Source organism: Phyllobates terribilis, unplaced genomic scaffold, assembly GCF_046119375.1.
Source record: "Phyllobates terribilis strain yellow unplaced genomic scaffold, ASM4611937v1 Scaffold_2__4_contigs__length_985480577, whole genome shotgun sequence".
Lineage (NCBI taxonomy): Eukaryota > Metazoa > Chordata > Amphibia > Anura > Dendrobatidae > Phyllobates > Phyllobates terribilis.
This window is the reverse complement of record NW_027362762.1, coordinates 127566237-127589578: the sequence shown is the minus strand read 5'-3', so window position 1 is coordinate 127589578 and position 23342 is coordinate 127566237. Positions and strand designations below refer to the sequence as shown.

Here is a 23342-nt window from a genome sequence, read left to right as displayed (position 1 = left end):
TCTCCTTTTTGGTCAAATAGCCCTTATACAGCCTGGAGGTGTGTTTGGGGTCACTGTCCTGTTGAAAAATAAATGATGGTCCAACTAAACGCAAACCAGATGGAATAGCATGCCGCTGCAAGATGCTGTGGTAGCCATGCTGGTTCAGTATGCCTTCAATTTTGAATAAATCCCCAACAGTGTCACCAGGAAAGCACCCCCACACCATCACACCTCCTCCTCCATGCTTCACGGTGGGAACCAGGCATGTAGAGTCCATCCGTTCACCTTTTCTGCGTCGCACAAAGACACGGTGGTTGGAACCAAAGATCTCAAATTTGGACTCATCAGACCAAAGCACAGATTTCCACTGGTCTAATGTCCATTCCTTGTGTTCTTTAGCCCAAACAAGTCTCTTCTGCTTGTCGCCTGTCCTTAGCAGTGGTTTCCTAGCAGCTATTTTACCATGAAGGCCTGCTGCACAAAGTCTCCTCTTAACAGTTGTTGTAGAGATGTGTCTGCTGCTAGAACTCTGTATGGCATTGACCTGGTCTCTAATCTGAGCTGCTGTTAACCTGCGATTTCTGAGGCTGGTGACTCGGATAAACTTATCCTCAGAAGCAGAGGTGACTCTTGGTCTTCCTTTCCTGGGGCGGTCCTCATGTGAGCCAGTTTCTTTGTAGCGCTTGATGGCTTTTGCAACTGCACTTGGGGACACTTTAAAAGTTTGCCCAATTTTTCGGACTGACTGACCTTAATTTTTTAAAGCATGATGGCCACTCGTTTTTCTTTACTTAGCTGCTTTTTTCTTGCCATAATACAAATTCTGACAGTCTATTCAGTAGGAATATCAGCTGTGTATCCACCAGACTTCTGCACAACACAACTGCCATTTATAAGGCAAGAAATCCCACTTAATAAACCAGACAGGGCCCACCTGTGAAGTGAAGACCATTTCCGGTGACTTCCTCTTGAAGCTCATCAAGAGAATGCCAAGAGTGTGCAAAGCCGTCATCAAAGCAAAAGGTGGCTACTTTGAAGAACCTAGAATATAAGACATATTTTCAGTTGTTTCACACTTTTTTGATAAGTATATAATTCCACATGTGTTAATTCATAGTTTTGATGCCTTCAGTGTGAATGTACAATTTTCAAAGTCATGAAAATACAGAAAAATCTTTAAATGAGAAGGTGTGTCCAAACTTTTGGTCTGTACTGTATATCTAAAATAATCCCAAAATCTTGCTGATTTCACTCTGACCACTAAGAGTATCATAAGGCTGACCGGTCCTCTCTCTAAGATAACATAGGATCCACCATTCACAATAGCCGATGGTCACAGCTCATCTCTTCCTCCTCCCTGCACAATGACCTCTGCATAGATCACAGAGCATGCCTAGAAAACGGTCTCACATAAATCAATGACCTTCTCCAGTCTGTCGCTTCTTATCAGAATGGAGCATGCAAATATATTCTCTCCAACTCTATCGGCCATGATAGTGGTGTCTGAACAGGAGAGGGAATGCCTCCTCTTACCTATGCCGTTAAACAATTCTGGATTGCCCATATGATGATGTCAAGTGTTAGGAAGCTTCTGTTTTTTTGCCATCATCTGAGTTAATTCCGGCGGCTTTCAAACATACAGATGTGCCCGAGTGGCTGTAGTGTCTCTGTTCACATCAATGTGAACGCCAACTGTAATCACGCCCCAGCACTTTGACTGACAGGTCGCTCAACAGTGCATCAGCACAGAGCAGGCTGTCAGTCAATGTGTCAGGCCGCCGCTCTCAGTCCTGTGAGCGGTGACTAAGGCCACAATGGTACGCTCTATGACTGAAATCCGTCGGCTCCTGGGAAGTATAAAGTACATTTTCTCCCAGGTGCCGCACCTTCAGTACAGAGGCCTGGGATCTTCCTAACGCTATTATCCTGCAGATTAACCCTATATCTACAGGTTAAATCGCATTGTCTGAACCGGACAGATTCTGTTAAAAGAATTTGGTGCATCTTCCAGTGGCCATGCGCCAGTCAGAGACTGGAGTACATTTCTGTAGTCCAATCACTTTTATGGCTTAAATTCTGAAAAATGTCTGCCATGCTTGGCCACACACTCCTCCTGGCTTTGCTCCACCAAATTTTTTAAAACTTTACAAATGTATCAGAGGTTGGCGACAAAAGTTGCAAGAAATTTTTGCACAACTACAATTTGCGTAAAACCTTCGCAACATTTCAAAACAGTTTTACACCAACATTTTGGTTAAAGGGGTTTTATGAATAGGGCCCTGGTCTCAGCCCTTAACACTTTCTGTTCACCCTAAAAGTTTCTGGTCACAATTTGCAGCAGAATTCTGGATTTAGCTTGATAAATCTCCCTTTTGGCATGAAAAGTTTGCAATCAAAGTCCATTGTCAGAGGAGTAAAATAAACTCCCATTAAGATATTTTGTGACGTCTGGGCCCTGGCGATAAGGTGGAATAAATTTGAAGAAAGAAATCCTTGGTGACATCATATTTTGGCTGGTCAATGTCAAAACACCTCTTAAAATCACATTTTGAAGAATTTATTTTTACTTAAATGCATGTATTCTGGGCAAAAAAAATATTGTTTTGTCATTGAGTGTCTATAAAAACTTTTGTACTGTTCAGGTTTTATAATTTCTGTTGATCTCACATTGCTGGCTTCAGAATTACTTTAACTAAAAATCCGTCAGTGGATTCATTCTAACGGAAAGTTTGTAACTCTCATCTGTCTAATTCTGAACAACTCTGCGTGGATTTAGGACTACAGACCACATCAAAGTTGACCTGAACTTTGATGTGGTCATAAGTTAGCTTGAGAGGAGCTTACAGACCATGCAACGCTTACCTTTTTCTGACACAATGAGCTCTCTGTTCGTGCAGCCGTTTACCCTGCAGTGACGTTTTAGAACGTCACTGCAGAGTAATACATGGACTGTCCAGATGTTTTTAGTCAATAGCAGGTCCAATAAGTAGAGATGAGTGAATCCGAACTGTAAAGTTCGGGGTTCGTACAGGACACAGGTGCTAAACTCCGAACACGCACTTCTCCCGCAAGTCCGTTTTAATGTTTGGAGTTCTGGGGAACGTGAGTGAGGGGAGAAAAAGGGGGGAGAGGGCGAGAGGGGGAGAGAGGAGAGAGATTTTCCAGCTCCAAAGTTTGGGTCACCATTCATTTCAATAGGGTCCGGGTTCAGGTTCAAGTTTGGGAATAGTTCTGGTCTGAAGTTCGGTCGAGTACCAGAACCCGAACTTCCACGGGAATGCTCATCCCTACCCATAAGTAGTTATAGAGTAACAATAGCGTTAATGTTTTTTATCATAAAGCATTAGTAAAAGACAGAAAAAAAAAGAAACTTTGTAATATATCTGAACAGAGAAATCTGCTTCTTTCTCCACCAGGACTGATTGCTTATTCTCAAAATTCTCAATTAAAGGGTAAAAGCTGTCTTCAGGGAATACAGACTTTCCCATTACTGAGATAGAAGATGACAGTTTGTGCTCAAAGTTATATGGAGAACTGTAGTTGCATCTTCAGGAGAACTTGCAGCACAATATCTGTGTCTACCTCTAGCTCCTCCCTCCCCCATAGAAGCACCAACTGTCATCAATCTCAGTAATAGGAAAGTCTGTCTTCCCAAAATACAGATTTTATCCATGAATTGAGAATGAAATATCAGTCGAGGAGAAATAGAAAACAGATTTCTCTGATCAAATATATTACAAAGTTTTTTCATGTGAATTATTGATTTATGACATAAAAAGTGTAATAAAGGTTACTCTTTGAATTCACTCAAAGTTTCAATGATGAACTATCATCAACGAATAAAGGAAGTGTTATCATGGGGACAATAAACTAAAGTAGCTGCAGGTTTCTGCTGGGTAACATCAAGTACCAAGAACAAGTAAGTTACTGGATCAGCGTTTTCTCACGTGCAGTGAAGCATCTTCTCCATTTCTGGTCGCTCTCCTTTAATAAGTTAGTGCCACCAGGCCGATGCTCCACATCAGGGATATTTACGCCAGTGGATATTCCCATGCCTATTTTTATAAATCAGGTGGCGGTGAATGTGAGGAGGAAATATTTATAACATGTACTGACAATTAACAAAATGTAAGATACTCAAGGCCAGGAAAACATTTCTGTGGCTGCGTAATACCCGGCATGTGATGGTATCAGTGCATTCATTTTAATTACAATCTTCTCAAATATTGCCCTTGGGCCGATTTTCCAAGACATAATTATGAATATACACCGCTGTCTGCTTAGCAATGGATGAGATTTCCAGGAAATGTTGTGAAAGATGGCTAACGAGCCCACCATTGGCTCCATCCATCTAATGCCACCAAAATGTTTGTATAATAGAAATTAACTCAAAATGCATGTGAAATATTTCTGCAATTTCAGAAAATGGTTAATTGCTTTAAGTCGGAAAAGAAAACCAGCTGAAGCAAATTCCCACTTCTGCAGATGCTCTAAACTTACGCCACAAGGACAGACTCTTATGTCACGCACCAAGGTACACAGTGCTACCGCCATCTAGTGGAGAAAAGCATTATATAGCCAGAAAAGAAAAAATGACAATCGCAGGGACCTACTGCAAACCATGAAGATGTAATACTGCAGTATTTTTACATTATGCCCCTATGGGAATCTGTCGGCAGGATTTCACACCTACACTATTTATATGCACATGTAGCTCTTTCAAAGACAGGTCCAGCAATACCTCTACATGGCCAGTCCGTCCCTCCATTACTGAAAAAATCAGTGTTTGAATTGATATGCAAATGAGGCTGAAGAGCTATGGTAGATCTGAAGCCTCTGTCACTCCAACTCTATTCCCCGCCTCCTCCTAATTGACTGACTGCTCCTTTGCCTGAAGTCACACAGCATAAAGGTTGTTGGTCAAGCAGGAGGCGGCGAATAGAGCTGGAGTGACAGAGGCTTAAGATCTACTGTAGCTCTTTAGACTTATTTGCATATCAAGTCAAACGCTGATTTTTCCTTAACGAGTAACGTACTGGCCATGTAAAGGTTTTGTTGAACTTGTCTGAGAAAGATCTACATGCACATATAAATAGTTTGGGGGCTGAAATCCTACGGACAGATTATTTTTAAGGACTCAGACAAATTTTGCAAATTTCGTTTTTACCTCCCCTTCATATCATTTTTTTTTATTTTCCTGTTACGATTACTGTATTGGGGCTTGTTTTCTAAAAGACAAGTTGTAGTTTTGAATGGAATCATTCACTTTCCCATATAATGTACAGCAAAATGGAATAATAATAAAAAAAAAAAAAACACTATTGTGTCCTTTTTTGGGTATAATTTCAAAGGCGTTGATTGTGCTCTAAACCTGACCTAGCAATATGATTTTCCAGGTCATTACGATTTTTTTTCCTTTATGGCACTTACTTTATGGGTTACATAGTTTTATATTTTGATAGATCAAAACATGTAAAGGATGAAGTGATACTTCATATTTTTTTATATTTGAAGATGGTGAAAAATGGAGCGATTTGAATTTTTGTTTTATTATGGTACTATTTTTAAAAGTTGACATGGACTTGCACTATATGCAGCAATACTTCAGTAGGACAGTAAAGAACAACACATAGATACACTGCATCAGCACACTGCGGTCAATGAAGTTCTCTAAACAGGTAAAAAACATTAGACACTTAGTTAAAAGGACTCTGTCAGCACAGAACGACGGTGCAAACCAAGTACAGGCGCTCGGTGCACCCTTGGTATGGCCAAACATTTAATTGCACCTTCTCACCTCCTTGTTTTCTATCTCCTTCTTTCTCTGGCTCTATAAAGCCAGGGCTGTCAATCAAAATAGAGGGGGGGTGGAGATAAAGGGAAAATTAGTGCAATTAAATGACTGGCTATAGCAAGGGTGCACTGAGTGCCTGTACTTGGTTTGAACAGTCATTTTGTGCGGACAGAGTCCTTTTATCGAAGTATCTCATGTTTTTTTATCAACATTTTCATCAACAGATCATGGAATAATAACTTCTACAATAAGATGTGTTTAAATAAAATGTTCCTGTGCTGAGATAATCTTATAAATGTGCCCCTGCTGTGTACTGTGTAATGGCTGTGTCTGACCGTGCAGGAACATGGTCTGATCATACCACAGCTCCTGGGCAGGGGAGGACGTAAAAGAGTATACAGACATTACAGCAGGGGATCACAGCAATGTTTTACCTCACAGAAAGAATCAGCTGTGATCCCCTGCTGTAATGTCTGTATACTGTTTTTTTGCTTCCTCCCCTGCCCAGGAGATGTGGTATGATCAGACCATGTTCCTGTACGGTCAGACACAGCCATTACACAGTACACAGCAGGGGCACATTTATAGGATTATCTCCGCACAGGAACATTTTATTTAAAACATACAATTGTGGAACTTATTATTATTCCAAGATCTAGTAATTAAAATGTACTTTGTTCATGGGAAAACCCCTTAAAATGATTGGCCCGCCATGATACACCAAGCGCCTATACTTGGTTTGTGCAGTCGGTCATTCTGTGCTGACAGAGTCCCTGTAACATTTTTTGATCAAAAAGTGAATAAACCACCCACTAGTGACACGGTGACCTCAATAAATGTACCCTAAATCTTTTGGCATACCTCTGTCTGTGTCTAACCAGTAAATAGAGAAAATCTCCTAAAAACACTAACAAGGCACAACGGGGGTCTTCAGCATGTCATCACCCTGTGATCTCATCATGAGGGGAGAGGGTTATGGAGACGCCACGCATAGACTGTGCCACTTACATGCCGCTTTTAGAGATTGACAGTGGCATTTAAGTGGTTAGCTCCTGGAGGTGGGCTATGGCTGTATAACACAGCCAGCACCTGTCGTGGGTGGAGTGATTTCAGTGATACATCCACAACCACTCCATGAATCATATATACATCAAGGAGATGGAAGGGGTTTATAAAAGATATACCATAGGTCCACACCAACAGTATATATGATAAGTAGCCCATGTAATCGGTGGCCACTATAGTTATGTGTGCACATTCACATTGGATATACCTAGAAATTATTTTAAGGGTAAGCAATGGGCTCCTGGCAGATTAGATTTTTCATTGCTAGACAAGAAATACAAGTTCCTAAATGGATATTCCAACTCGTATGTCTTGGATTTGCCATCACTATGATCAGCGGACAATTATGGGACAATCAGAAGGGATGGCAAATCCAGGCAATATGCAATCTCATTATCAGATGGTGATTGAATGGTTGTTCCCAACCTCAGTACCTATAACATATGAACAAGATATTCCATAAATGTCTAACAGACGCCAGTCTCACCTCTGGGATCCTCACATATCAGAACCGCAGTGGTCATTAGTACCTATGGAAATCACCAGGGGGTGCTCCGGTTTAGGGCAGGTCTCTCTTTTAATGTCAATGGGATAAGAGCCTCCCTTTAGCGTCCCATAGAATATAACATAAATGACCTTTAATGTTTTATGCCTTGCGCTAGGCCAGAGTGAGTGTGAACAAGCATCTACAGGCTTCTGCTGTACAAGGTTATAGATCAGAGATTTACTCACTTGTACAGGACGGGTCTATCTTGCAAAGCGTCCATGGCCTGAGACAGAATAGGAGAAATGTCGCACGATTCCTGGGTCAACGTTCTGCACTCATCTATCAAAAGCAATAGAATGAAATGTTATAAGAGCCGACATCCACCATAAATGTACAAAACTATGAAGATCGTAATTAATGGGTCTGGACAGTTTTATATCCAACTCTCCAAAAGTGAAAAAATAAACAAACTGCAAAAATAAGGGGTCATTAGAAAGGATACCTACAGCTAAAATCCACCGCCGTGCCAGTAATCCATGCCGGGACAGGAAGAGAGGACATCCAGTCCAGTCCCCTGACCCTGCAGCCGATCACTCATGTGACATCATTACTTCTAGACACACAAAATAGTGAGATGTAACGTCACTCCGATCACTGCTGTATAAAGATGTAGTTGCTGCTGTCAAATCACTGACCGTGGGATTTAAATGGTGAAATTGAAAAAGGGGGAACACGATGGATTGTCATGCCGGCTGGGAGACTACTGAAGGCCCCCACGGCTGACATTTTTGTCCTCCTATGAAACCTGTAGTTTGGAGTCGTAGGAGAACATAATTTTGTCTATATACTGCTGTAATTTGGTATTGCAGTATATAGAACAAGCACTAAGATGATTGCAGGCTCAAGTCCCTTAAGGTGACAAAAAAAAAAAAAAAAAAAAAAAAAAAAAAATTAATATAAAATTAATGAACTCAAAAGGTAAAAGCCATAATGAGAAAAAAATGAAATGCCAGAATTGTGTTTTTTTAGTTACTGTACCTATATAACAAAAATGTAATAAAATGTGATCAAAGTGTCATCACTACCCTAAAATGGTATCAATATAGATATCCGCTTGATAAGCAGAAAAACAAGCCCTCGTGCGATTCCATCAATAAAAGATTTAAATAGTTGAAGGGTTTTCCCATGAACAAAGCTAATTTTAGAGTTGACTTTAATCAATAGATCTTGGAATAATAATAATTTCCACATTTGGATGTGTTTAAATAAAATGTTCCTGTGCTGAGATAATCTTATAAATGTGCCCCTGCTGTGTACTGTGTAACGGCTGTGTCTGACCGTACAGGAACATGGTCTGATCATACCACATCTCCTGGGCAGGGGGGAAGCAAAAGAGTATACAGACTGGACAGCAGGGGATCACAGCTGATTCTTTCTGTGAGATAAGGCATTTCCTGACGCTTTTTAAAAAATGTTTTCGCAATGTCGCTTTCTCCAAGTGCAGTGCATTGCAGTAGCTTAGGTTATGACCACTGATCTAGTGAGAGTCAGTTAGTTAGTTAGTTCTTAGTGGTTGTAACCATGGATACCTAGTTACTACAATGTCCTGCACATGGGGTAAGCGACATAGCGAATCAGAAGAACTATACTGCATTTCTACATTTCTAATTAGAGTTATTTGCTAATATTATTACCATAATTACACTTACTACATATTGGGATAGGACCTTGGAGATGGGAATACCCCTTTAAGGAAAAAAACAGCAGTGCAAAAATGAAAAGTCGCATGGTTGTGAAAGGATTAAATCAGCTGTAGATATAACAAATAAAACTAATGAAAATAAACAGCATTCATCTACTCTCTTCCCCTGATGATCCAGTGGTGACCCTCCAGTGGTGCTGTGCAGTGTTCAGTATGTTTACATGGGGCTGCCACAGGAGGTTATAATAGCTGTCACTTACTGGGATGCTTGAAGTCGGACACCCATCAATTAGATATTGGTGACTTATCTTAAGGACAACATGTCATAAAATGGTTTCATAATTACTGGGATCAGAAGAAGCATTTAAAAAAGGTATTACACAAAGCGTCAAGAGTCATATTTGAAAAAAATACAGTTTGGTCAGGAACGCCAAGACGAGCTGCAGTGGGAAGGGGTTAAACAATAGCTCATTTTCTGATGAGACATTCCCTTTAAATGGCCTTTGTAGAAACATTGCAACATGCTCATTCCAGGGCAGAAACCTGATGGATTTCACACTTTTCAATACGTATTGTGAAACTCAGGGCAAATCTGAGACAAAGTCTGCCATGTGTGAACTAAAGCCCCCATCTCACATAGTGAGATCGCTAGCGAGAACGCTGCTGTGTCACGGTTTTGGTGACGCAACAGCGACCTCACCAGCGATGTCGCTATGTGTGACACTTTGCAGCGATCAGGCCCCTGCTGTGAGGTCGCTGATCGCTGCAAAGTGTCCTGGACCATTTTTTGGTCGTTGCCCTCCCGCTGGTCAGCACACATCGCTGTGTGTGACCAGCGGGAGCAGTGATCAGGCTGGTAACCATGATAAACATCGGGTTACTAGGGGCACACGCGCACCTAGTAACCCGTTGTTTATCATGGTTACGAGCCTGCTAAAGTGAGCGGTAACCTCCCACTCACTGTAGCAGAGTGGTAACCATGATAAACAATGGGTTACTAGGTGCGCGTGTGCCCCTAGTAACCCGATGTTTACCATGGTTACCAGCCTGCTCCTACTTCAGCAGCAGGCTGGTAACCAGGAGCAGGACATCGTGGAAAGATTCTTTCCCCGATGTCGCTGCTCCCCTGATCGCTGGTGAGCCTGCCTGTTTGACAGCTCACCAGCGACCACATAGCGATGCAGCAACGATCCCTGACAGGTCGTATCGTTGTCGGGATCGTTGCAGCGTCGCTAAGTGTGACGGGGCCTTAAGCCTTTACTTGGATCCAGTTGGATAAACACTCTCTTAATCTCCCTCCATAGGGTATCACCCTATTGTCTGCTCTGTTCCCCACATTTAGATCTACACTAAGCCTTTACTTGACACAGTACCTAATGCAGGCACAACTGTATGGGAAGGACATTGCTTATTTGTTGTATGGGACCCCTCATCCTCCCCTCTCCCCTTTCTGCCGTACCAGCCGGTACCCAAACTATACACTTCTTATGTATATTAATCACTGGTGCGCTATCCCAGTACAAGATATTCCGCCACATAGTGTACTCAGAATCAAAATAAACTACTGGTTTGCTATGGGAAAAAAAAAGAATACTTACTTTGTGCCCAGCGATACAATCGCTCATATGAGGTTTCTTGGAGTAAAGCCATCTGCTCCATGATTTCCAGCCTGACAAGTCAATAAAAGAACAGCATTACCTCTATTATACACAATTAAAAAGCTCATACCTCCCGAGGAAAAGGAGAAAATGAAATAAATCTTTTAACCCTCAATGAATCCTTCTCATTCTGCATAAATAATGATTCTCTGCTGGTGCTAAAAACAGAGAAAAGCATGTGATGATGAAATTACATTTTTCTTGCTTACCATTGCGGCAACCCACTGTTCATATTATTAGCTATATTAATACCCAGCAATAATCATCAATACACACTTACCACAATTGTAGTAAAGCACGCAGTTTTACACGGCTTCTTATGTCCGGTTTTATATTCATGGGATAAGAGTTTTGCATTTTACAATTAAAGAGCACTTCAACAAAATTCATATTTAATGGGGTTGTCCACCTAAGGGGATATTTTATTTTTTATTTAAAGAGGACACTTCAAAAGAAAAGAATAAAATGTATTTTTTTAATTATTATTTTTTATTATGCCTCTCCTTTGCTGAGATATTAGCAATCAAAGTATTTGGAACCTAGACAGTTAATTTTTTTTGTCCAAATGGGCATTACCAGAAAGATTTCACTGGGGGAGTGTACTTCTTCCTTTCCCAGTGTGTTGCTGCTTGCTTATGATTGGCCAGGGTCAGAGAGAATAAGTCACGCCCCCACTGAAATCTCTCTGGCAATGCCCATTTTAGCTTAAAAAATTAATTTCTTAAGTGCCAAATACTTTGATTGCTAATATCTCCACAATGGAGAGGCAAAATAAAAAAAAGTTTTATTTTGCTACACATTGCCTAATACATTGTGTGTCCAGTTAAACATGAAAAATTTGGTGAAAGGTTCTCTTTAAAAGGCGAACCTGACATGGTATATATACTGCTGAACCACGGGCAGCATGTATCAGACACTGGCTATAGGATTTTAGCCATGTGTGTTTGACTCCACAGAGTTTCAGAGATAGGCTGTGTGCCCACGATGCGTTTTTTAAGCGTTTCCACAGCAACAAAAACGCTGCAGAAACGCTTAAAAAACGCATGGTAGAAGGCCTGCTATGTTCCCCAATGATAATAAGCATGTGCTGTGCACATGCTGCGTAAATTTCCGCTGCGGATTATCATTGCGGAAAAAAACGCAGCACTACCAATTATTTTGCAGAAGCGCTGCGTTTCCGCCGCCATTGACCTGCATTGGAACGCATGGATTCCGCATCACTGTATATGTAGATGCGCATTCCATGCGTTCCAATGTGCGGATGGTACGCGGGTGTGGAGGAGAGGAGACTCTCCTCCGGACCCGGGTACCTTAGAAACTGTAAAAAAAAAAAAGAATAAAATAAAAAATATATGTTATATTTACCTTCTGACGGCCCCCGGTGCGCTCATCCTCCCATGTCGGCAGATCGCGATGGACTGAAGGACCTGCGCTGACGTCATAGTCATGTGACGGGTCACGCGATGCTGACGTCGGCAGGTCCTTCAGTGTACCGCGATCTGCGGGCAGATAGGACGGTGAAGCAAGACTCTGGGGGCCATCAGAAGGCAAGTATAGATTTATTTTTTTATTTTTTAACCATTCTTTACGGTCACACTATATAAATCCATGCCTTTTGCATGGATTTATATAGTGTGACCAAGTTGTCAAGCACTTTCCAAGTGATGCTAAAATCGCTTGGAAAGCCCTTGACAACCCGCATGCGGAAATGCACGTGAAGAACGCTTCACATCCGCATGTCCCTGGCAGGAAAAACGCATGTACAATCCGCATGTACAATCCGCATGCGTTTTCTCTGTCAGGGGAGATGCAGAAACGCTCAGGAAAAATCCGCAGCATTTCTGCATCGTGGGCACAGAGCCATAAACATACTTTAAATAGATTGTCCACTACTTTTTCATTGATGACCTATCCTTAGGATAAGTCATCAATGTCTGATCGGCCAGGGTCCAACACCTGGCACTTCCGCCGATCAGCTGTTATCGGTGTCAGCAGCCGCCGGCCGGAAATACTCACTTTCCACTGCTATTCAAATCAATGGGAGGCGGATGTGCAGTACCTTGTGGCGGCCACTATCAGAAGACAGCCAGCTCAGCAAGTGAGTATGCCTGCTGCTGCCAACACCGATAGCTGTTGATCGGCGGGGGTGCTGAGTGTTGGACCCTGACTGATCAGACATTGATGACCTATCCAAAGGATAGGTCATCAATGAAAAAATAGTGGACGACCTCTATTAAAGCCATCCAGGAACTAAGCCACATGGGAGACTAGTCAAACAGGTGGCTACTCAGCGGCTTTTCCCCACCAGCTCCCATTGAGTGGCTGGTCTGATCTGCATGCGTGTCTAGGGAGAGACCAGTAAGTAACTGGCAAACATACATGGAAGAAATCAGGTCAGCTCTGCAAACAAAGGGACACCTAAAACAATAAATCATTATAAATGGGCCTGCAGACATCTATATATCTGAGCGTACTGGAAACAGGGAATTTGAACGGTTGTAGAAGATTGCTCTTCAATGAGCTGTCCCATAAGAAACAGTTAAAAGTTAATTTGTAGTACAGCGCCCACTGCAAGAGCAATGTGGTATCACAAGAAGTCAATCCACTCTTGGACTATCCATGTGCAAGACGAGAATAGTCAGACACTAGTTGTATATCCTCCACTTACCCTGCAGTTTGCTGGTTGGTTCGCAGAAGTAGTTTGACATCATTGTGAATTTGCTTAACTTTTGTCAGAACCTTGAAAAAATCCTTGAAAATCAAGAAAAAAAAAAAAAGGAAGATGCAGGTTTAGAAATCAAAATAAATATTATTAAAAGAGGTATCTCATTATGAGAATTGAGAAATTATCACTTGTTACCAGGATACGAGACAAATATTGAGTCAGTAAGTGGATTGGAGCTCGGGTGAAAAATGCATGCAGCTGCCCCATACAGATACATAAAGGGAATCTGCTCTTAACATTTGCCCAAAGCAAGCAGAGGTCCTGCAGGCCAGGGAAGGAAACCCTTCCCACGGAGATCTGCTTCGCTGCTTTCTGGTGCTTCCACCGTTGCTCTGAAATTGGACTTTAATACACAAACAAATTAGCTTCACAAGTGCACCGGCAGTACTCCGCTCCCCTTCACTTCTCCATCCTCCGCTTCATAATTGACAGTGGAGAGCAGAGATCTTGATGTGCAGCAGAGCGCCTGTATCCATCGTCAATGAAGCTGGGACGACTCCGGCGGGGAGAAGTGAAGAGGAAATGAGGACTACGGGTGCACAGAAGAGCATGTCGGTGCACAGATAAGCCCGCCAGTGCACCTAAGAAGCCAATTTGTATCTTTGGAAAGGCTTTACATGGCTCTAGCCTGCAGTACCTCAATTTGCCTGAGGCAAATGTAACTGCCAGATTCCCTTTAAAGAAGCACTCCTCCTCCCATTAAAGTTTTTATCCTCTTAATATATTTCAATCGTCATATTATAGAACACTGTGTACTTACAATTGCTCATTTTGCCTTTCTACCCAGTTAATTCTTCTCTTTTCCATTAGGTCTATGACATCATGTGATTGAAAACTGACTATAAGAATCCTTCTAAGCTCTATGTAGAAACAGGAGGTCAATTTTCCCTCCATGAGTCATTATTAAAACGACCATTCTACCTCACTGTAAAATCAGTCAGCCCTGCTCCACCTCCTCAACTCCTGACCCAGCTGCTCCCTCCACCCTCCTACCAGTGACTTTTGCAATGACTTATGACTCATACAGTGAAAATTAACCTCCTGTTTCTACATAAAGCTTAGAAGGATTCAGCGACTCAATTATTAATCATGTGATCTCATAGACCTAATGGAAAAGAGAAAAATTAACTGGGTAGAAGAGCAAAATAAACAATTGTAAGTACACAATGCTATATAATTTAAGGATTGCAATATATTAAGAGGATAGAAATGTTGATGGGAGGAGTGCTTCTTTAAGAGGTATGGAAACAGCAGAGTAACCTGTTAGCAGGATCAACCCTCCTAAGCCGTCTATATGGGCATGTATGTCATAGGAAGCTGAATAAAATGACACCTTGATATCTGCGATCTGATGTCTTATTTCAGAGAAATTAAATTTTTCCATCACAGATCTCCTGGATAACCTGCCTCCAGAGCTTATTTTTAATTAAAGGGAGAGTTACCAGTGTGACATGAAATACAGAACAGCAGAACTGAACTCTGTCTCATAACAAACAGGTTAGCAGCTGCAGCTCTCACAGCTCTGCAGTATTGTAGCCCTGTCTGCTTGTGAGATGGAAGCTGAAGCAGAGAGGAACTGATGTGTCAGGTATAATCACAGACAGCTCGGCAGTGAGGTCAGTGCAGAGAGCAGCCATTACACACCGCACTGGTAACTCCCACTTCACGTAAAATAAACTCTGGAGGCAGATTCCTAGGGAGATCAATTTCCGGCCCACAGATTTTAAAGGCTCATTTACATATAAGAAAAATGTGGATTTCTCTGGAATCAGACATCGGATCACAGATATCAAGATATCATTCTACTCAGCTTCCTAAGATCTACATGCCCATATAGACTGCTTAGGATCCTACTGACAGGCTCCATTAAATAGGAAATAAAAGAGATGTACAGGATTATAATTATATAACAGAGACCATAAAAGCGCGAAAATAAAGCAGAGCTTGTTATTTTATATATTACTGAACAAAAATAGCTGAAAGTGAAATATATATATATATATATTTCACTTTCAGCTATTTTTGTTCAGTAATATATAAAATAACAAGCTCTGCTTTATTTTCGCGCTTTTATGGTCTCTGTTGATCGGCGATGAAGTAGTAGAGTCATGTTGACAGAGCAGCAACCTATCACTGAGCACAGCAGATTGATGTCGATTGCACAAACACTCAGCTCAATGATTGGCTGCAGCACTGTCGTCTTGATGCCACCTCTGCAGCCTATCAGCAGAGACTGGGGCTGCAGTGGAGATGGACTCTGTGACACTCAGTAAATCTCAGATTGTTATTTTACGTATCGCTGATCCTGGGGAAAAAGGGGGACAAAGCCTAAGCCTTTAATAATTATAGTTTCCAGTGTAGGAGATTTAGGCTATAAGGTGACGTGTCCTGCAACAGCGTTTCTCTGAAAAGTCATGTGACAAAAACTTGTGAAACCTGTCCGTCGTGACTAGTGTTGGGCATTCAGATACTGAAATATCGGGTATCGACCGATATTCGTGGTATCGGAGTTCCGATACTTTTAGAATATCAAATACCAGAATCGGAAGTTCCCATAATGCCTGAGCTCTGAGTGTCTCTGAAGGATGACAAGCTGGATGGCAGTGCTCAGCTGCGATCCAGCCGGTCATCAGAATGCCATCCCAGCTGCCATCCAGCTTGCCATGCCGCAGACACTGAGAAGCGCAGGCATGCTTGCGCTCCTCAGTGTCTGGCTGTGACGGCATTCAGATGAGCAGAGTGCATGTTCAATTAACTCAGCTCACCTCATGCACGTCACTGACAGTGTGGGAAAATTCTCCTGCGCTTGCCATGAGCGCAGGAGAATTCTCTCACGCTCACTGCATGCGCACGAGAATTCTCCCACGCTGTCAGTGACGTGCATGAGGTGAGCTGAGTTCATTGAACATGCACTCGGCTCATCTGGATGCCGTCACAGCCAGACACTGAGGAGCGCAAGCATGCCTGCGCTTCTCTGTGTCTGCAGCATGGCAAGCTGGATGGCAGCTTTCGGCTGCGATCCAGCCTGTCATGTGAATGTAGCAGAGCTGGAGCCGTCCTGGGAACCATGGAAAGGCAAGGATGATGTTGGTTTATTATTTTATTTTTATTGCAGGAGATCGTTGGCTTCAGCTGGAATGGGCGTGATGGTAAGTATGGTTTAATTTAGAACAATAAAGAATTGTGTGTTTATTTCAATTAAAGGACTTTATTCTGGGTGTTTGTGTTTTTTTTTAACTTTGACTATGGGGTTAGCAATGGGGGTGTCTTATAGACACCTCTCCATTACTAACCTGGGCTTGATGTCAGCTGGCATTATAAGCTGACATCAACCCCAACCCTATTATCCCACTGCCACCGCTGCAGGGCAGCGTGGAAGAGCGAGGCTAAGTGCCAGAATTGGCACATACTATGGATGCACCATTTCTGGGGCGGCTGACGGCTGGTGTTTCTAGCCTGGGAGGGGGCCAATATTCATGGCACCCTTCCTGGGCTATTAATATCAGCCCCCAACAGTCTGCCTAGCCTTTGCTAGCTATTAAAATAGGGGGGACCAAACGTCATTTTTTTGGGGGTCCCCCATTTTAATAGCTAGTAAAGGCTAGGTATTCAGCTTGGGGCTGATATTAGTAGTCTGGGAAGCTTTGTGGGTATTACCCCCTTCCCAGGCTTCAAACATCTGCCCCAGCCGCCTGCTTAACCTCCGCTAGAGACTAAAATTACGGGGAACCCCACGCCAATTTTTTTTTTAATAAATCCTTTATTTTAACACTAAATGACAAGTACAGTAACCAACACTATCACTGTACTTCATATATATGTGACTGACATGTTTCTATCTATCTAATTTATGTGTGATGCTCTATTCTTTCTGGGCTAAATTGTCGGGTACCGGTGTATGCCGCTGATGAATTGCCGGCTTTTCGCATACATTCTACATTATTCTTAGTTGTTTTCCTTCATGTAGAATTAACCTACAAGGAAAGAAAGGGTTTATTTTCATTCCGATATTTGTGTCCCATTGGCTTGCATTGGTTTCCGGTATCGGCATCGGCGATATCCGATATTTTTTGGGTATCGGTCCGATCCAATCCGATCAGATATTTTCCAATATCGAGGGTATCGCTCAACACTAGTCGTGACATTATTTTTGAGCAGTAAATATAACAGCCAAGTTGCAGACAAGCCTCGTGTCGTGTACAGGTTCCACTGAAGTCTATGGCATGTGATTTGCGACCAACGTCAGAAAATCCAACATAACAGACTGTGTGATGCGGTATGTCGCAGGTCGCAACCATAGGAAATTGTGCCACCCAAAGTATTCATATGTCACTGATTCCTGCGTCACGCAATACGTCGCCGGTTAGCCGTGACCTTTTCTCTTTACCTCTGTTAAGGGTCCTTCATGAGTTCCTCGTAGTATATTCATTTCATCAGACGCAAGCTGAAACTTTTCTAAGAAAGCGTCTGCAACCTGGGCTCGAATTTCTAACCGCTGACTGCAAACAAATAAATACAAATTAATAATAATAATTATGATGAACATACACATTATATATATTAATAATATTGAATAAAATCTACAGATGATTTTGCCTTTTGCTATAAAATATGCCAGAATATCCAACAATTATGTTAAATATTAACTAAGATGCAAAATACATCCAAACCCGACACAGCAGTAAGGGTAAAAGGTAGAGGAATAAAAAGTGGCTGAATGCAGCAGTTCCTGGGACGAGCTGGAAAGGGACCAAATCTTATCACACTATGACCGAAACTACCACTTAGAATGCTGTGCAACAAGGTGCCACTAGGTGGCAGTAAGATATTACCCAAAATCAATGCTCCCTCACAGCATCACACTTACTAGGTCAGATATACATACATGGCATAAGACATAATGAAATCTGCAATAAACATAATAATTTTTATAGCGCCAACATATTCCGCAGCACTTTACATTTTAACATAAATTCATTGGTTTTCATTAATCACTTCAAGACTGGTGATTTTCTGGGTATTTTGCGCTCTGCTTTTTTCCTCCCTTTCTTCCGAGAGCCATAACTTTTTTTTTATTTTTCAGTCGACATGGACGTACTGGGGCTTGTTTGTTGCAGGACGAGCAGTAATTTTGTATGACACCGTTCACTTTATCATGCGATGTACTGGAAAGCCGGGAAAAAATTCCAAGTGCTGCAAAATTGTAGGGGGGAAAAAGTGCAATTCCGCCCTTTTTTTGGGGGAGTTTTGTTTTTTTGCAAAATTCAATGCAATGTAAAAATTACCCAGCAGTGAGATGCTCAGGGTCAATATGACTACAAGGATACTAAAAAAAAGTTGAGAGTCCTCAGTGGCTGACACCTTTTAATGGCTAGCTGAAAAGATGGTAACAAGTTGCAAGCTTTCCAGACTACTGAGGTCTCTTCATCAGGCATAGTATAACACAAAATCGGAAGAGTCTGGTATTTATACACAATAGGTCACAATAATAATGCAATAGATGAGACAAGTGATGTGAAGCAGAACTATTTGTATGGGAGGAGTTGTGGCCATAAATATTGGAGCAGTTCATAGATAAGGAGTGTGAAAGTTTTATTGTCCTGTGATTGAGGTCTGGTCCAGGGTTGTGGTGCCCGCACGAGGTCGGAAGTCTAGAGGGCAGAGTATTGCTGTGTATAGCAAAAATCACGGTCTTCTATAAATGGCAGCGACAGGCTGGCTTTTATACGAGCACCACCATGACAGGCACAGAGGTCTTCATCAGACTGGCATCATGGCAACCCATCTGTCAAGCTGCGATCGTGTCGATAGGAGTTTAGAACAGTGTGGCCCCCCCCGTTCACGTGCTGAAAATGTCACACTGTCATAGATTGACAGCAGCATTTAACAGGCTAACAGCCGCATGCAGAGCTTAGCGTCTCGCAGCTGTTAGAGGCAGATGACGGCTGAATCACGCAGCCATCATCTGCAGGAAAAGACGCAAGCTCAGCTGAGCCCACATCAAAGACAGGGAGCCAACAGATCACCATACCATTACGTCATAAGTCAGTACAGGATTAAACGGTAATTACGCTTTGTTCATAAATCAATAGTACAGGAGAAGATAAACTGTAATATATCAGACAAATTTGCGTCTCTCTCTCTCATTTATCAATCACTTTGTTTCTGATGATCAGTCAGTCTCAAAAAACTTCTCAAATATGTCTACAAATAGGTTTACACTCAGGGATCAAATTATTGTCCACCTGTCCTTGTCTAAGGAAATGGGAGTGAGGTGCTGAGAGTGCAATGCATCTGGCACTTGCTTTGTACAGAGCAGGCTCAGCTCCTGGGCTTGCTCCATATCACCCACAACCAATGCCAGGGTTTACTAGTACATCTTACATTGGAAAGTCTTTAAAGGGTTTATTAAAAAAAAAAAATAGCTATGCACATAAAATGAGCCTATACCTGCAACAAAAACCTTACTTGTTTGATGAATTCCTTTGATGTGGATTTTTCCGGCTAAAAAAAATCCACACCTTAAAAGAAAAAAAAAAAAATCCATGTGTACATACCCTTAAGGATTTTATTGTAATCTTTGGGAATTGGTAAGGGAGAAGCTGAAGACTGCGTAGGTACAGTACATTCCTGTTAATCCAGAATAGGGCTTTATCATATAGTAGATTTTCAGGATTTCAGTATTATAAGAAGCTGAGATATCAGAATCGCTGCAATTACACGACTAAAGGACTTCAAAATAACATGAGCGATAATCATTTTATGTAACTTTACATATGTACATTCATTACAAATGACTCAGTAAGAATAATACAAAGTGGATCGGTCACTAGATCTCAGAATACAGAATACATACAGTGAAAAATAAATCGTCGACCTGATGGAGCTGGTGTACTGGTGTGAAAATCCATGTTCGAACAGCTTCATAATCCTTTTTTGAAGGTTTTCCTTAGATTAGTCCAGCGCTGCCACCAGAAAGCTCTTCCTAGCAACGCTGCAGGTGATTGACAGGTCTCGCGAGTATATAGGGAGACTCCAGCACAGCTACAGGTGATTGACAGGTAAGAGCTGGCCTGGTATTGTCCGGATCTTCAAAGTATACCTGGCTGCAATTGGGCAGCAAGGTTGTCATTCATGCTGCCCATTTTTTGGGCTCCCTTTAAAAGTAAGTAAGTATGTCAGTCTCATCAAGTCTAAGAGTTCTAATAATGTATGCAGTTTGTATTGTGAAATCAGGTGACAAAATACTAATGAAAATAATAATAATATTATTATTAGTATTATTATTATTAGTACTACCATTATTAGTACTACTACTTATTATTAGTAGTAGTATTATAATAATAATAATAATAATAATAATAATAATAATAGTAATAATAATAATAATATAGCCCATGCAATACGTTGCCTTCCAGCACAGCGGTGGCGTGCAGAGATGCGTAATCTCCGGCTTATTATTATGCATACAGAAATGAGTGGGAACAAAAGTTTCATTGAAAACTTAAGACGTGTCCCAAGAAGACAAGGGTAACAGATCATGGGAATGTTCATGGCCCCATCCTGCTTTCTGATCTCTGGAGGGTCCTAATGAAGCCCCCTTGCTTGCCTCTCCTGTTTCCGTGGTAACCAGATTCCGCTATTAGTGCTCTCATGCTGTTCAGAAAACGACCGTCCACTTTCAGTTGCTGGAGTACAACAGGGGCCTGTTCTGTGACAATACAACGCAGCCCCCAGTGACTTTAATTCATGGCTGTAGCTTACTCATGCTGCCGCTGCACGCCTGCTTCGTCCCTTACAAATATGTCATAACCCTGTAAATAATCAGAATAGAAAAGACCAGAACTAAACTAAACAAGATCATTAATAAAAGCTGGTGTAAGCGCGCTAATAATCTCACCATGTAAAATACATTTCCTGCCAGTGGGGCCCATGGCACAAGCCTTTTACTCTACTTGGTACAATCTTGTGTCCGCTGCACTGTAAACGGATAGGAAATGAGAGGGAAATGAGACGTTTTCTTACATTTACCAAATTAAATCAGCTGCAGGGAAAACTAAATGCCTCTGCATGGTCAGAATTCTATACAGCTCCACAACAGGCGAGACAAAAGCTACTTGTGTATTGGAACAGAACCTACTCCAAGCTCTCTCTAAAACTAAGATTCAACCAGGAAAACCCCTTTAATGTATAACACTTATACAAAAATATATATAATACATCCCATCAGTGAGAACGACGTCTTTTAGATGCTGCCGCAGTCACCAAGTTTTCCCCAGTGATGCTGCATTAGGAAAATGCCAGCTGGCGCTTTCTGCAGGCAGAATTGCCATCATTTCTGAGGTGTCTTTTACACTACTGTGAAGTAAAAATAGTGGGCTGTTTCCCAGCCAAAGCCCCCTGAAGAATGAGAAAGTCACTTCTTTTCACTGCTTTCCAAACCCTGAAGCATTTAACAGAAGTGACACAAGATGGATCATGTGCACAGCAATGTCGATTTGACATTGCCGTGCGTTATTATAATTTTATGGGGCGTTTTTGCGAAGGTTTTTCAGCCAGAACCCACCTGAAAAAGACTCTGTGTGCACAGAGCCTTAAAGGGATTGTCCAGTCTTAGGCTACAAATCTGCAATTAGATTGCGCTCTGTCAGAATTCTCCGGTGCCGGGAGCGGACGGTCATGCGACTGCAAGTATGCGATTTTCATACTTCCAGCCACATTCCGACTAGATGTGTCCGACCTCGCTCAATTCACTTGTATTGAGCAGGGCCACACATGTCTATTCAGCACATGACCACACGTATGTAAATTGCATACTTGCACTCACACACCCATCCACTACCAGCAGCGTGTGCAACGTGAGGATTCACAATTCTGCAGATTTAACCCTGTGGCTGGACAACCCCTTATCCAGGTCTATATTAATTGCTGCTCTTGCTGGCAATTTTGTGGTTTCCACTGACGTCACATCTCTTTGGCTTTGCTCTGTTACCCATCAACAGAGCAGCTTGGAAGAGGAGGAGCTGCTGCGTGGACATGGAGCAGCTGAATCGGTGGCAGGAGAGGTCAGTGACTGCTCTGATCCAGCGACGCTTAGAACAGGCAGGTAACTACTTACCTGTTTGTTTGTTTTTTACTAGGAGCCAAAAAACTATTTAGTTCTGGATAACCCCTTTAGACTGCATTTACACTGGCCGATAATCCGTGAAATTCTAACGCTAATGATACATCGTTCATGATTACTGTGTAATGTGAATGGTTAGAGAGACGAATGAGGTCTCCAACAACTCATTCATCCGGCATGAAATAGTGTAAATGAGCGAAAAAATTCTCAAACAACTTTCGATAATTGTGGAATGTAAATGCTATTGATTGCTTATTCAACAACTAGGGCGTCAAAAAGGAGGAGTCAAAATTCAAAGTCCTAAATAGGGTTGATCGTGATACAAGGCAAAAAAAAAATAGTTCAGTTACAGTTGTAGGATGGGAGCAAGTACACAGTTGTGATTACTGAAAAAAAAATTAGCTAAACTAACTGAAATGTTTATACAATGACCTAGGAATTCATGTATGCAAAATAAATAGTATCACTTACTTTTATTGAAGTCCTCGACAGGACGCCTGCTCCCACTGCGCACTCACCGTTCACTCAATGATGGCGGCGGCGCGGAATTTAAAAAAGGAGGCAGGTCACTGAATAATCAGTGACCTGAACAAGAAACAGAGGAGGCTGGTGGAGGGGGGGGAAGGGGGGAGAACTAGAAGAAGACCCTGCCCCCACATCCCGCTTCGATCCCTTCATATCAGGTATCAGATTAATCAGCATCACGGCGCCATTATAGCCATGCCTTTAGTTTATAGGGCTAAATCATGCTGACAGATTCTCTTTAAAGTTTCCTTACTTCCTTGTGTCTGGCAGGGCGGGCTCT

At 42.0% G+C, this 23342-nt stretch overlaps 1 protein-coding gene across 2 annotated transcripts in view; it reads right to left on the bottom strand.

Annotated features, from left to right (window-relative positions):
• Positions 1 to 23342, bottom strand: part of COG6 (component of oligomeric golgi complex 6) — a 117783-nt gene that overhangs the window by 57426 nt on the left and 37015 nt on the right. For both annotated transcript variants that reach the window (XR_012269145.1, XM_073662586.1), the window contains exons 5-8: positions 17801 to 17912; positions 13357 to 13439; positions 10629 to 10699; positions 7574 to 7667 (exon numbers count right to left, since the gene is read on the bottom strand). Coding sequence is in view for 1 of the 2 variants with exons in the window: in XM_073662586.1 (XP_073518687.1) it covers positions 7574 to 7667; positions 10629 to 10699; positions 13357 to 13439; positions 17801 to 17912 (360 nt within the window). In the remaining variant the exon portion in view is untranslated. The remainder of the gene's footprint in view (positions 1 to 7573; positions 7668 to 10628; positions 10700 to 13356; positions 13440 to 17800; positions 17913 to 23342) is intronic.